The 15,999-nt window shown below is 43.2% G+C and overlaps 1 protein-coding gene and 1 pseudogene across 3 annotated transcripts in view; both read left to right on the top strand.

Annotated features, from left to right (window-relative positions):
* Positions 1-15,999, top strand: part of RYK (receptor like tyrosine kinase) — a 432,692-nt gene that overhangs the window by 88,359 nt on the left and 328,334 nt on the right. For all 3 annotated transcript variants that reach the window (XM_063915553.1, XM_063915552.1, XM_063915551.1), the window contains exon 2: positions 15,102-15,223. In XM_063915553.1, the coding sequence (XP_063771623.1) occupies positions 15,102-15,223 (122 nt within the window). The remainder of the gene's footprint in view (positions 1-15,101; positions 15,224-15,999) is intronic.
* Positions 4,490-4,610, top strand: LOC134912056 (5S ribosomal RNA; annotated as a pseudogene).

Below are 15,999 nucleotides of genomic sequence, written 5' to 3'. Positions count from 1 at the left end.
GGAGATAGAGGAGTTCACAACCTTAGATCTTCAAGCAATGGAGGAAGAGGCACTAGCTGCATTGCATGAATTAGAACAAGATCAATATGTGCCAAACTACATGGACCACAGACCTCCTATTAGACCTGCTATTAAGAAAAAATCTACTTATTTCCCACCTGAACACATATGCCCGGAAGTTCAGGTATTTCAAAAATTGGTAGCAAAGGAATTTGATATAATCCATACAAATAAGAAATATCCCCGTCAATCGAATATGACGTACCAAGAAAGACAGGCCATGAGGGAGATACAAACATGGCAGGATGTCGTAATAAAGCCTTCTGATAAAGGAGGCAACATTGTGATTTGGCCTAAAAAGGACTATACTACAGAAGCATTACGACAATTGGAATCCACGGATTGTTACAAAAGGATACTCCTGAACCCGTTGGGCAACTATATATTGGTCTATACTAAGATCATTACTCAGGCCCAAGAACAAGGGATCATTACAAGACAGGAATATGAATACTTACAAGTACAGAATCCAAAGATTCCTACTTACTACATGCTACCAAAAGTCCACAAGAACATCCTTAACCCACCTGGAAGACCGATAGTATCGGGTATAGGAGGTCTAACAGAAAAAGCTAGCATCTTCTTGGACTTGCACCTTAGACATCTCGTGCTGGGTCTCCCCTCATACATACAAGATACAGCAGATATACTTAGGAAACTGCATGATGTCAAATTGGAGGACAATCAATATCTAGTATCACTGGACGTAGAAGCACTTTATACCTCCATTGGCCATACGGAAGGTATAGCAGCAGTTGAATACTTTTTACATGCCGAAGGCTGGGAGGAATTTCATGTTTTTTTGATCAAACTATTGCATTTTGTACTGCACTACAATTTCTTTGTCTTTAATGACAGATTTTACCTCCAAACGCGAGGCACAGCCATGGGGGCGGCCTGTGCGCCTACTTATGCCAACATCTTCTTAGGATGGTGGGAGAGAGAACTCGTTTTCAAAGACACCAATGATGATCTTACATCCAATATCATTATGTGGACAAGATATATAGATGATATCTTCATGATATGGGAAGGGGACCTACAATTATTACATCAGTTCATAGAGCGCCTCAACAACAACAATCTTAATCTCCGTTTAACTCACAACATCAGTCAGACGGAATTACCATTTCTGGACCTAATGATCTATAAGGATCCAGAGGGGATGATCGCTACAAACCTGTATCGTAAAACAACAGCGACAAATACTCTGCTGCATCAGACGAGCTCACACTTTCATCCCACCATAGAAAACATACCGAAAGGAGAGTTTCTGCGCCTTCGCAGGAATTGCTCAGATGATCATAACTTCAAAAAACAAAGTACAGAACTGGCTCAACGACTACGTGAAAGAGGATATAGTAATACATCCATAAAAAAAGCATCACGTAATGCACAAACTACCTCGAGGGACAATATCATCTTTAAGAAGAAAGAGACAGCACAAAATACAAACATCATCAGGTTTGTGGGCAACTATTGCCAAGAATGGAAGGAGGTAAGTGCAGCCATACAGAAACATTGGCATGTATTACATGCTGATTCTGATCTATCTGGAAAACTCGGCTCACGTGTCTCCATGAGCTGGCGGAGGTCCAGAAACTTGAAAGATCAATTGGTACAAAGTCACTTTCAAAGAACATTCCCCAAAAAAAGCATTACAACAGGAACATACCCCTGTGGCAAATGTAAAGTTTGCAGACACATCGAAACGGTGAAGGAAATAAAGGACAAGTATGGGACAGAATTTAAAATCAAAGATTATATGAATTGCTCAACTGAGGGTGTCATCTACTGCATCAAATGCAGCTGCGACAAAAAATATGTGGGCATCACCACTCGCCCACTGAAACAACGTGTCCTAGTACACATTGGGACTATACGCAACGCTATCTCTGACAAAACAAGGATGAAACCACTTACTACAGTAGCTCGTCATTTTTACCAACATCATGACAATAGATGGGAAGAACTCAGGGTCTTTGGACTCGAAAAAATTAAACTCGGAATCCGTGGGGGTAGCTTGACAGACTCCCTATTGAGGAAAGAATGTGAATGGATTTTCAAATTAGGAACCATTCACCCTTTTGGCATGAACGAAAATATTAACTATGGGGTCTTTTTAAATTGAAACAACAATCCAAATAATTATTAACTAATAATTTTCTTTTCTCCCCCCCCCCCCTTCCCTTTCCCCCCCCCCCCCCCCCATTTTTTCCCAAACCCAAAACCCCCCACCCCCCTCCAAGTTTTTTTCTCTCAATTATATAATCACTTTTTCACCTTTTAAGCTATCACTTCACTAATTTGTGGTCTTTGTAGTGCACTAACTTCATATATCTCCATTAATTTTTTTTCTCCTTATTCTTTCTTTATATACTATTTATTCTATTATCACAAAAATAGCACTATGAGCTCACATCATTACATCCTCACTATATTCCATGCATTTATACATATATAATGTACATATGCATGGTTCCAATTTTATATTAACCAATGGTCACCATACTTTTACAGCATTGTAACACAATTAATTTTATTACAACTTCGTATATTTTTTCACTATATATATAAAAAATTTTTTTTTTTTTTTTTTATTTTTATTTTTTTATTTTATTTTATTTTATATATATATATATATATATATATATATATATATATTTTTACTCAAAAAAGTTCAATTTGGTACATAGGAACAATAGAAATATTATATTTTTAATATTATTATATATTTTTAATTATTTATATAAAAACTAATTATTGCACATAATATATACACTATAGTTTATCTTGCACATCACCAACAATTGTTATTCAAACATCTATAATGTGTGTGTGTATCACACACACATAAAATTAATTAATCAATTTCCCTAGTTATAAATATCTCTTTTTTCTGTATATAGAACTTGAACATTCACCCAAACAATATAATTTAATTAATCAGCAATTTGTTTACTCATACCCATATCATAACATCATAATTGTTTTTGTTTTTAATTTGCACTATTCTCCTATCTCTAATGTCAGTATTATATCCAAACAGTCTTATCAGCTCTTTTTTACAATTAATCTCCTATGATCGTCCTTCAATCAATACTTATTGGTCCTCCCTACTGTCAATCATGACATATTAATCAATAAGAACTGAACTGACCCAAAAACAATATGACAGGTCAGATTATCTATCAATCTCCTGCGGAGAACCAATCAGCAAATAGGACTGCTGTTATAAGAACAATTAAGGGTCAGGATCCACTGACGCCCTGTGACCAAGCAATATTGCGAAACGTACGTCAGGCAGAAGGTAAGAGAGGTCTTACATCACGGTCACGTGGTGCGCACACGTGACCGCAACTAGCCGATCACGGCGGAGTTCGTCGCTACGGGAACCAGCCTAACAGGAAGAACAGTGCGGCCGGAGCACAGCAGCAGGCAACACGCGGGCAGACGCGGCCAGCACCTTCCACAAGGTTTTCCCTGACATTTCTTCTCTATACAAGTAGGACACCACAAAACTATTACATAACCGGATAAGGTAATATCGTGACTCAAGCATTTTTTCCTTTTTTCTCTGTGCATGATAAATTCATACCCAGAAGGCACAGAGAATACCTCATTTCTTGCATGAGCAACATATATAAAAAAACAATAGTTGAAAAAAAGTGCTTATTAGCTACCAAGATCTTAGATGCAGAGGCATCGATTATTTTTTGGAGCTTATCAAATACACAAATGTTTTTTCTACGTTTGATTCACAAATCCATGCTTTCTTTGAAAACACCTAATTAATTATATGTGTGGTATACTTTCTGATCGTGTTGCTCCCCCGCTACCTGAAGGTGATCTAAGGTGGGGTATTAGAGTCAGAGATATTACTATTCAAGATATATCCTACTGCATAATCCATTAGTGTATGTTGATACATCCAATTTAGGATTTTATCAAACACATGAATATATTCCTGATGTGTGTTATGCAGAATTCCGTGCTCCTTTAAAAACACTCAATTGATGATTTATGTGGCATAAATTTTGTTGTGTTGTCTCCCCGCTATTTGAAGGTTAATTATGGTGGGGTACTGGAGCTGGAATATCACTAATTTGGTATACCTTACTGCATAATCCAGAGTATATGTGGGATACAACTATTTTTGAGGTCTTGGAGTCCAAATTTGGAGGCCTCCCTTTCTGCTCAATCTAGAAATAGACGCTATAGATATTCTTAATTATATGTGCAGAATAGGTGTGTTTTTCTACTTGTATTTGCGACCACCTCCACCGTGAATATTTAGATGGGTATCTGACATTTGTGTCTTTGTATTCCTTTTCATCAGCTACTTAGACACCTGTGGTCTACACAATATCACAAATTGGCTCTTACCTGTGCCCAATTAAGGACACAGTGTGACAAGGGTAAGCATAAGGTCTGCGGTCATACCCCACTGGAGATGCCCAATCTCATCTGATCTTGGAAGCCAAGCAGTGGAGGGCCGGTTTAAGTACTTGGATGGGAGACCACCAAGGAACACCCTGGTACTGCAAGTATTTGCTACCCTGTCTGTCACTGAAATAGAGCATTGATTCGCCTATCGGTCATGACCTATGATTTAACTACCTGCTAGGATTCAATTCCCAGTTTGGGATACACAGCAGTCTTCAAATGATGGTCATATATATATATATTGAATAAATATATTTTTGACCACAGGTTGTCCCATAGCTGGTGTCTTTCAAATCACGAAATCACAAAGCTACCCATCTCGGCTTATATTAGGTATTTGTACCCTATTGATTAAAAATATTTTTTTCATATTTTCGCAATGTCACTATTTAAACAGATATTGGCGCGTATTGAACTCCTCAATAATTAATTTTTTAACGAAAATCATTAAAGTATTGAATTTTAGTCAGCTATTGTGGCAATCAGCCATACATTACTATCTGTATAAGAGTGCTTCCTAAAAAGAGTCTCCTTTCTTCTCTTGTTGTCGGCTTTAGCTTTTATCCAACAGTCACATATCCTAATTGCTGTACAAGCTGATAGTATGAGATCATTGGGTGTCGCTGCTACTTAAGAATGCATTACCTCTTTCTCTAACGTCCTAGTGGATGCTGGGGACTCCGTCAGGACCATGGGGAATAGCGGCTCCGCAGGAGACAGGGCACAAAAGCAAGCTTTTAGGATCACATGGTGTGTACTGGCTCCTCCCCCTATGACCCTCCTCCAAGCCTCAGTTAGGTTTTTGTGCCCGTCCGAGAAGGGTGCAATCTAGGTGGCTCTCTTAAAGAGTTGCTTAGAAAAAGTTTTTAGGTTCTTTATTTTCAGTGAGTCCTGCTGGCAACAGGCTCACTGCATCGAGGGACTTAGGGGAGAGAATTTCAACTCACCTGCGTGCAGGATGGATTGGATTCTTAGGCTACTGGACACCATTAGCTTCAGAGGGAGTCGGAACACAGGTCTCGCCCTGGGGTTCGTCCCGGAGCCGCGCCGCCGACCCCCTTGCAGATGCTGAAGATTGAAGAGGTCCGGAACCAGGCGGCAGAAGACTTTTCAGTCTTCCTCAGGTAGCGCACAGCACTGCAGCTGTGCGCCATTGTCTGTCAGCACACTTCCCACAGCGATCACGGAGGGTGCAGGGCGCGGGGGGGGGCGCCCTGGCAGCAATGTAGAATACCTGTATGGCGAAAAATACATCACATATAGCCCTTGAGGCTATATGGATGTATTTAACCCCTGCCAGACTTCACAATCTCCGGAGAAGAAGCCCGCCGAAAAGGGGGCGGGGCCTATTCTCCTCAGCACACAGCGCCATTTTCCCTCACAGAAAGGCTGAGGGGAAGGCTCCCAGGCTCTCCCCTGCACTGCACTACAGAAACAGGGTTAAAACAGAGAGGGGGGGGCACTGATTTGGCGATATACATATATATTAAATGCTATATGGGAGGAACACTTATATAAGGGTTGTCCCTGTATAATTATAGCATTTTGGTGTGTGCTGGCAAACTCTCCCTCTGTCTTCCCAAAGGGCTAGTGGGTCCTGTCCTCTATCAGAGCATTCCCTATGTGTGTGCTGTATGTCGGTACGTGTGTGTCGACATGTATGAGGAAAATGTTGGTGAGGAGGCGGAGCAAATTGCCTGTAATGGTGATGTCACTCTCTAGGGAGTCGACACCGGAATGGATGGCTTACTTATGGAATTACGTGATAATGTCAACACGCTGCAAGTGGGTTGACGACATGAGACGGCCGGCGAACAAATTAGTACCGGTCCAGGCGTCTCAGACACCGTCAGGGGCTTGTAAAAACGCCCATTTACCTCAGTCGGTCGACATAGACCCAGACACGGACACTGATTTCAGTGTCGACGGTGAAGAAACAAACGTATTTTCCTTTAGGGCCACACGTTAAGGGCAATGAAGGAGGTGTTACATATTTCTGATACTCCAAGTACCACAAAGAAGGGTATTATGTGTGAGGTGAAAAAACTACCTGTAGTTTTTCCTGAATCAGATAAATTAAATGAAGTGTGTGATGATGCGTGGGTTTCCCCCGATAGAAAATTATTGGCGGTATACCCTTTCCCGCCAGAAGTTAAGGCGCATTGGGAAACACCCCTCAGGGTGGATAAGGCGCTCACATGCTTATCAGAAAAATATCCTAAAAAGTATACACACACATGCTGGTGTTATACTGTGACCAGCGATCGCCTCAGCCTGGATGTGCAGAGCTGAGGTGGCTTGGTCGGATTCCCTGACTAAAAATATTGATACCCTTGACAGGGACAGTATTTTATTGACTATAGAGCATTTAAAGGATGCATTTCTATATATACGAGATGCGCAGAGGGATATTTGCACTCTGGCATCAAGAGTAAATGCGATGTCCATATCTGCAAGAAGATGTTTATGGACACGACAGTGGTCAGGGGATGCAGATTCCAAACGGCACAAAGATGTATTGCCGTATAAAAGGGGAGGAGTTATTTGGGGTCGGTCCATGGGACCTGGTGGCCACGGCAACTGCTGGAAGATCCACCGTTTTTTACCCTAAGTCACATCTCTGCAGAAAAAGACACCGTCTTTTCAGCCTCAGTCTTTTCGTCCCTATAAGATATCTGCCCAGGGATAGAGGAAAGGGAAGAAGACTGCAGCAGGCAGCCCATTCCCAGTAACAGAAGCCCTCCACCGCTTCTACTAAGTTCTCAGCATGACGCTGGGACCGTACAGGACCCCTGGATCCTACAAGTAGTATCAAAGGGGCACAGATTGGAATGTCGAGGCGTTTCCCCCCTCGCAGGTTCCTGTAGTCTGCTGTACCAATGTCCCCCTCCGACAGGGAGGCAGTATTGAAAACAATTCACAAGCTGTATTCCCAGCAGGTGATAATAAAATTACCCCTCCTACAACAAGGAAAGGGGTATTGTTCCACACTATAGGGTGGTACTGAAGCCAGAAGGCTAGGTGAGACCGATTCTAAATCTGAAAAATTTGAACACTTACAAGGGTTCAAATCCAGATGGAGTCACTCAGAGCAGTGATAGCGAACTGGGAACAAGGGGACTATATGGTGTCCCGGGACATCAGGGATGCTTACCTCCATGTCCCAAAATTTGCTTTTCTCACCAAGGGTACCTCAGGTTCGTGGTACAGAACTGTCACTATCGGTTTCAGACGATGCCGTTGGAGTGTCCAAGGCACCCCGGGTCTTTACCAAGGTAATGACCGAAATGAGGATTCGTCTTCAAAGAAAATGGACGACCTCCTGATAAGAACAAGGTCCAGAGAACAGTTGGAGGTCGGAGTAGCACTATCTCAAGTAGTTCTACGACAGCACGGGTGGATTCTAAATATTCCAAAACCGCAGTTGTTCCGACGACACGTCTGCTGGTCCTAGGGATGATTCTGGACACAGTCCAGGAAAAGGGTGTTTCTCCCAGAGGAGAAAGCCAGGGAGTTATCCGAGCTAATCTGGATCCTCCTAAAACCAGGAAAAGTGTCAGTGCATCATTGCACAAGAGTCCTGGTAAAAAAAATGTGGCTTATTACGAAGCGCTTCCATTCGGCAGATTTCACGCAAGAACTCTTCAGTGGGATCTGCTGGACAAATGGTCCGGATCGCATCTTCAGATGCATCAGCGGATAACCCTATATCCAAGGACAAGGGTGTCTCTCCTGTGGTGATTACAGAGTGCTCATCTTCTAGAGGGCCGCAGATTCGGCATTCAGGATTGGATGCTGGTATCCACGGAGGCCAGCCTGAGAGGCTGGGGAGCAGTCACACAGGGAAAAAATTTCCAGGGAGTGTGATCAAGTCTGGAGAATTCTCTCCACATAAATATACTGGAGCTAAGAGCAAATTTGTAATGCTATAAGCTTAGCAAGGCCTCTGCTTCAAGGTCAGCCGGTATTGATCCAGTGGGATAACATCACGGCAGTCGCCCACGTAAACAGATAGGGCGGCACAAGAAGCAGGAGGGCAGTGGTCAAAACTGCAAGGATTTTTCGCTAGACGGAAAATCATGTGATAGCACTGTCAGCAGTGTTCATTCCGGGAGTGGACGACTGGGAAGCAGACTTCCTCAGCAGGCACGACCTCCACCCGGGAGAGTGGGAACTTCATCGGGAAGTTTTCCGCATGATTGTGAACCGTTGGGAAAGACCAAAGGTGGAAATGATGGCGTCCCGCCCGAACAAAAAACGGGACAGGTATTGCGCCAGGTCACGAGACCTTCAGGCGATAGCTGTGGACGTCCTGGTAACACCGTGGGTGTAACAGTCGGTGTATGTGTTCCCTCTTCTGCTTCTCATAACCAAGGTATTGAGAATTATAAGACGTAGAGGAGTAAGAACTATACTCGTGGCTCCGGATTGGCCAAGAGGGACTTGGTACCCGGAACTTCAAGAGATGCTCACAGAGGACTAATGGCCTCGGGAGCTAAGATGGGATTTGCTTTCAGCAAGAACCATGTCTGTTCCAAGAGGAACCGTGGCATCTGCCTCTAAGAAAGGACCTGCTCCAGCAGGGAACTTGTCTGTTCCAAGACTTACCGCGACTGCGTTTGACGGCATGGCGGTTGAACGCCGGATCCTAAGGGAAAAGGCATTCCGGAAGAGGTCATACCTACCCTGGTCAAAGCCAGGAAGGAGGTGACCGCACAACGTTATCACCACATGTGGTGAAAATATGTTGCGTGGGTGAGGCCAGGAAGGCCCCACGAAAAAATTTCAACTAGGTCGATTTCTGCACTTCCTGAAAACAGGAGTGTCTATGAGCCTCAAATTGGGGTCCATTAAGGTTCAAGTTTCGGCCCTGTAGATTTTCTTCCAGAAAAAATTGGCTTCAATTCCTGAAGTCCAGACGTTTGTCAAGGGAGTATTGCATATACAGCCCCTTGTGTGCCTCCAGTGGCACCGTGGGATCTCAACGTAGTGTTGGGATTCCTCAAATCATATTGGTTTGAACCGATCAAATCTGTGGATTTGAAATATCTCACATGGAAAGGGACCATGTTGTGGCCCTGGCCTCGGCCAGGCGATTGTCAGAATTGGGGGCTTTGTCTTAAAAAAAAGCTCATATTTGTTTTTCCATTCGGACAGGGCAGAACTGCGGACTCGTCCCCAGTTTCTTCCTAAGGTGGTGTCAGCGTTTCGCCTGAAACATATTGTAGTGCCTGCGGCTACTAGGGACTTGGAGGACTCCAAGTTGCTAGACGTTGTCGGGGCCCTAAAAATAGATATATATGTATATATATATATATATATATATATATATATATATATATATATATTTCCAGGACGGCTGGAGTCAGAAAGTCTGACTTGCTGTTTATATTGTATGCACCCCAAAAGATGGGTGCTCCTGCTTCTAAGCAGACTATTGCTCGTTGGATTTGTAGTACAATTCAGCTTGCACAGTCTGTGGCAGGCCTGCCACAGCCAAAATCTGTCAATGCCCATTCCACAAGGAAGGTGGGCTCATCTTGGGCGGATGCCCGAGGGGGTCTCGGCTTTAAAATTTTGCCGAGCAGCTACGTGGTCAGGGGGGAACACGTTTGTAAAATTCTACAAATTTGATACCCTGGCTGAGGAGGACCTGGAGTACTCTCATTCGGTGCTGCAGAGTCACCCGCACTCTCCCGCCCGTTTGGGAGCTTTGGTATAATCCCCATGGTCCTGACGGAGTCCCCAGCATCCACTAGGACGTTAGAGAAAATAAGATTTTACTTACCGATAAATCTATTTCTCGTAGTCCGTAGTGGATGCTGGGCGCCCATCCCAAGTGCGGATTGTCTGCATTACTTGTACATAGTTATTGTTACAAAAATCGGGTTATTATTGTTGTGAGCCATCTTTTTTTAGAGGCTACTTCATTGTTATCATACTGTTAACTGGGTTCAGATCACAAGTTGTACGGTGTGATTGGTGTGGCTGGTTTGGGTCTTACCCGGGATTCAAGATCCTTCCTTATTGTGTACGCTCGTCCGGGCACAGTACCTAACTGAGGCTTGGAGGAGGGTCATAGGGGGAGGAGCCAGTACACACCATGTGATCCTAAAAGCTTGCTTTTGTGCCCCGTCTCCTGCGGAGCCGCTATTCCCCATGGTCCTGACGGAGTCCCCAGCATCCACTACGGACTACGAGAAATAGATTTATCGGTAAGTAAAATCTTATTTTCTTTACATTGTTAAGATGACACAGTTGTTTATGTACATTGGCTTTCTTATCACCTTCCTTCCATTAAGGACATTTTTAATATGCTGGTGCGTTCTTTAGTCTGCATGCACGTTAGACACAAGTCTGCCTTCCAGACTATGAAGCTGGAGCAATTCCTTTACTGTACTGCCAGATTGCTCCCATTTGTATTAAAACAATTGAGTAGACCATGGCCAATTCTTTCAGCAGTTATACTACTTCCGTCTAAAACCTCTTTCTAAAACTTATATCATCACTTTTTGCTGCATGTTATCACTTGCTATGTGTCTTGTTGCTCCTGTATCAAAACACAACTATAGTCAAGGTGGCCTCTTATGGCCTTAAGTTCCACTCCATTGATGTGTGGTTTTACTTGTTCTCCCTTTACATGTGTCACTTGCTTACATTTATAGCGCTCTTGTTTCCTTGTCTGAGGTTTTTTTATTCTTGGCTTTAAGGGCCATGCTATGTCATTTTCCGTTCCTTTGTACACTGGTGTTTGTCGCTAAGCCTGACCGGATAAGCTGCGATGTGAAAGGTGCAACCCATGTTACGTTTAAAAGCTGCTGATTGGCTAAGCATTCAGAGGCCCGTCTCAAGGAAGTGACATGCAGGGCAGACGTGGGTGCAGTGTTAAGGCGACCATCCGGTAATAACTGGATCCAGTGTGCGGTGCGAGGGGGATTTGAGTAGCTGTGACACAGCTTGAATCTCATTCACTTTGCCCAGACCTGGGGCTTAGGTATGAAAGGGGTAATATAGTGAAGGGCAGATGCTTTTGTCTCCATAACCATACTTGCATAATTTAGCCTTCTTTTATATATTTGGCCTATGGAAACATTTTTACAAACCTATACCTGTCAATGGAAGCAGCCATGTTTTAGACTGACACTACGTTCGCATGCCGGTTTCTTATAGAATAGTATGTTGGGACACTGCATAGCTATAAAATAAATATGGCTTTGTTTCTGAAACGCATAATATTTTGTCATTAGAGACGATAGTGTTTAAATCCATGCATTCCTCTCAACACACATGTCCTCTACTCTCTTCCGTTGACAGTCTCCTTGATCCTGTACTGATTACCTCCTACCACTCCCACACTAAGGCTTCCCCTGTGCTGCTCTCCTCCTCCTCCTGACATTAATCTGCTGGCCCTATCAGATGGTGTACCACGCTGCATGCTTTCAGGCGTGGCCTGACAACAACGCACCTGTGCATTAAATCCCAGCCGCTATCCTCACATATTTATTTTGAATCATGCCCTGTGTACCCCCTCCTCATCACTTCCCCACTTATACTATCCCCCCATTTGAGCTAGCGCAAGAAGGGCCCTCCAGCATCGTGTTGCTACTCTGCACTAGCCCTGCCTGCAGTGCACTCCCGCTCAGTGTGACTGATGATTTGTCCTCCCAGTGGCACTGCATCATTGGGTGCTGCTGGTAATTAACTGGACCGTTACTTAGTTTTCTTTTTTTTATTTCTTACTGTTCTGTTACTCGTGTGTTTGCACCTACTGTTCGCATTTGATTGCGTTTTACATTTTCATAGCACCACCGGTGAATCCATATAAGTAAGACTGCTCATTTACCTCGCTAGCTATCTCATGAGCGTAAAGGCGTCTTTACTGGGACACAGGTCTTCTCACTAATCTCTAACCTTTTACATGATGGAACAGTCGTGTAAATATACGTAAGTGCCTCACAAATCTGCCGAAGCCTAGAAAGAGCGTGGAAAATATCAGTGAAGGGTTTTGGTGACTGCAACAACACAGACAAAGGCTTGCTGTCGCTGTGCCTGGATTAATGATTCAACATTGGAAATAGCTAGTCGAAGCCTCCCAAGCCGACTATTTGCTTACTGAGCAGTGCCAGGCTGGTGAAGAAATTGTGCCACCGAGCAGTGCTCCTGGGGATGAAATGCTTTGTTTAATTGGTCCTATTAGTCAAAGGTTTCTTTTAAGCATCACTCTTCCACTGCCTCTTCTTATTAGCAAGCTATTAGCATGTTAATTCATCTCACTTGTTTCAATGCATAAACCAGATGGGAATGATTGACTGGGCTGTATAATTAAAGAGGTGAATCTGTGGAGAGGTTGTCTGTGTCTCATTAACTATGTGACTGGGAAGATGCGGTAATAGGGTATGAAATGTACAGATTTTGTGTGTGCTTTGCAGAATGTATGTCTAAAAATGGTGGAAAGTCCTTTTTCATCCCCTAGACCAGTGGTTCCCAAACTTTTTTGAATCACTGCGCCCTAGAGCAGGGGTTCTCAAACTCGGTCCTCAGGACCCCACACAGTGCATGTTTTGCAGTTAACCCAGCAGGTGCACAGGTGTATTAATTACTCACTGACACATTTTAAAAGGACCACAGGTGGAGCTAAGTATTTCACTTGTGATTCTGTGAGGAGACCTGCAAAACATGCACCGTGTGGGGTCCTGAGGACCGAGTTTGAGAACCTGTGCCCTAGAGCATCAGAATTCTTTTTACAGCACCCCTAGGCCTAAAGTTTCTTATTGACACACACAGAAATACATTTTAAATACATTTTAAATTAAGTAAATTGTGTTTATAGATCATCCTTAGGTTCAGTTGTGTGGTGAGGGACAGGGTATGCTTCTGTTTGGCCACATATTCTAGGATAGGCAGCCACCAGCACTGGTTTTGCCTATTACCTTTAGAATGTAAGCTCTCACGAGCAGGGCCCTCTTCCCTCATGTGCTTATCCTTTCTTACTTTAATAATCTTCAACTGCACCACATCCAGCAGTCTTCTGCCACCTGATACTTATTCCAGTGTCATCTGCTGATGTAACTGTTTATTTACCCTGTACTTGTCCTATACTGTCATCAACTGTAAGTTGCTGTTTTCCTGTTTGATTATTTGTTTATGTACTCTGTAATTGGGCGCTGCGGAACCCTTGTGGCGCCATATAAATAAAGGATAATAATAATAATTACATTGACCATAAATAATTAGCATTGGTCCTGGACCACCAACCCAGGGCACCCCAGGTTGTCTAGGCACACAGTTTGAGAACCACTGTCCTAGACATTGTGTGTAATGGTCATTCTTATGTATGTTTTTTTGCTGCCCCGTGAAATTTGATGTAAACTGCTGTACTGCTTATGTGCTGAAAACTGGGCATTGCAGATAAATTAGCAGATAAGTGCTGCCAGTGGACACGCTTCGGGGTAATTGGATAGCCCCAGGGGATCAATTAGCTTGCTTTAAATTACTGCAACTAATTGAATTCCCCATTCCCAAGTGTGTACACCCAATTAATCTTTGATGAATTGTGTGGTTTCATCTACCCATCTGATGTACTGCATGTCAGATGGGACAATGCAACGTATGATGTGGTGCATGAATGTTTACCCTGTCATGATATATTGTCATCAAATAGCGGATCATGTATTGTATATGCGGGCACACTACATCATTACCTTGTATTGGACCATTGCAAGATCGCTGGGTCGTTCACGTGTGTACCCAGCTTAAGGTCTGGTCAATCTGACCAATTTCATATCTACTCCCTAGGCCCTCACTTAGTTACCCTCATTAGTACACAGCTCTTGAGGGGTTAAAAACTTTTATATAATATCAGATACTTTTATGCTATTTTACTTGAACATTGCAAGCTAAGTGAATGTTGTGTTTTGTGTCCTGTGAATGTCATGTAAATAAGCATTGTTGAAATTATCTTAGCCACAACAGAACAGAACTCTGGGTTCTGGGAAATAATCCACACTTGGCGTTTAGATCTGGCTCATACTTTCTCCACCCTCTCTGTCTTTATGGACAGTTTACCTATCTGTGCTGTTGTACAGTATGTATATGCCACAACCTGACGGCTAAGTGACCTGGGACAACGATCCTTGGCCAGTGGAAAAGCTGAATCCTCCCCACAACTCCAGTGAGGTTCCCCTAACTAACCTTCTGCTCTGTAGTCTGTACCTAGAATTGCTGGCTTGTGTGCCGCAGCTGCAGCACAGGCACATTGGGTGACAAGGTTGTTACTGGGCACTGAAAACGGAACTGATTTACAACTCTACTGTTCAGGGATTCCTTCCCCCTGAGGGCTGATCCCCCTCAGACCACTCTCTCTTTGTGCTCATTTAATAAGTGCCTGAAATGTTCATTAATATAGATTGAATAAGAATTGATTGTGCCATTTACACCAGTCACAGTTCATGGTATTTGAAATTCTATAACTTAGTATGCCATTTATATATTTTATATTGAGGACGTAGAAGGCATTTTTATTGTATAATACGTCCATGGCCTCCACTTTTATCCTTCCATTGTAAACTAAATGTATTTTTCCTCCCTCTCTCTAGGTCTGGATGCAGAGCTATACTATGTCAGGAACGATATTATAAATCACTATGCGCTTTCCTTTAACCTGCTCATTCCCACCGAGACGAGCAGCCTCCATTTCAGCTGGCACTCTAAATTCAAGGTACTCCTTTGTAGTCCATTCCTGTTCTGTTCCGTACCTGTGGTTTACTGTTCTGTTCTCTTTTTTGTTTTTGTTTTTTTGACCAGAGGTAGGATTTCTGAAATGACTATTATAACCTGATTTATACTGTTAATTGAAAACCATTATTGCTGAATGTAGTGGTGGTGACCAGGCGCCCTCTACTGACCAAGAATGGTTTCCTCTGATTAACGTGACTTATGGATACCTCGTATGCAGCTCTTTGTTCACAATGGCTTACATAGTGTAAATTACTTTACTCGTCTAAGTGTGGAGTCTGCTTACATATACAAAATATTCAACTAGTGAAATAAGTGAGCGCATCAACAGTCTATTGTAGATTAGTAGTACACTTTTAATGACATTTAGTTAAAAACAATTGATTAAAAACAATGGATATAATGTCTCCGTAGCCGCAGTAAGGAATTGTTGATAAAGCTATTCGTGTAGCAGATGATTAGAAAGTCAATACAGCACAGTTCCTGTTTGAACTTAAGTAGCAATATGGTGTTTGATCACATATCACACTTACCTACTTTGCTGCCCCCTCCTCCGGGAGGAGGCAGCGTTGTAGGTGCACGGGGGCGTGGCCAGCAGCAAGATGGGCGGTCCGGGGACGGGACCGACGGGGAAGTGTGCAGTACGGGGGGCGTAGCATAAGGATTGCGTCATTGTGGCTCTGCCCCCGCTATGCAGTGCTGAGAAAATAGGCACTGTATAGCGGGGGGCGGAGCTACGATGACGCGAATCACGTCATC

The sequence above is a fragment of the Pseudophryne corroboree genome, chromosome 4 (genome assembly GCF_028390025.1).
Source record: "Pseudophryne corroboree isolate aPseCor3 chromosome 4, aPseCor3.hap2, whole genome shotgun sequence".
Classification (NCBI taxonomy): domain Eukaryota; kingdom Metazoa; phylum Chordata; class Amphibia; order Anura; family Myobatrachidae; genus Pseudophryne; species Pseudophryne corroboree.
The sequence above is the reverse complement of the archived record's forward strand: the minus strand, read 5'-3'. Positions and strand labels throughout refer to the sequence as shown.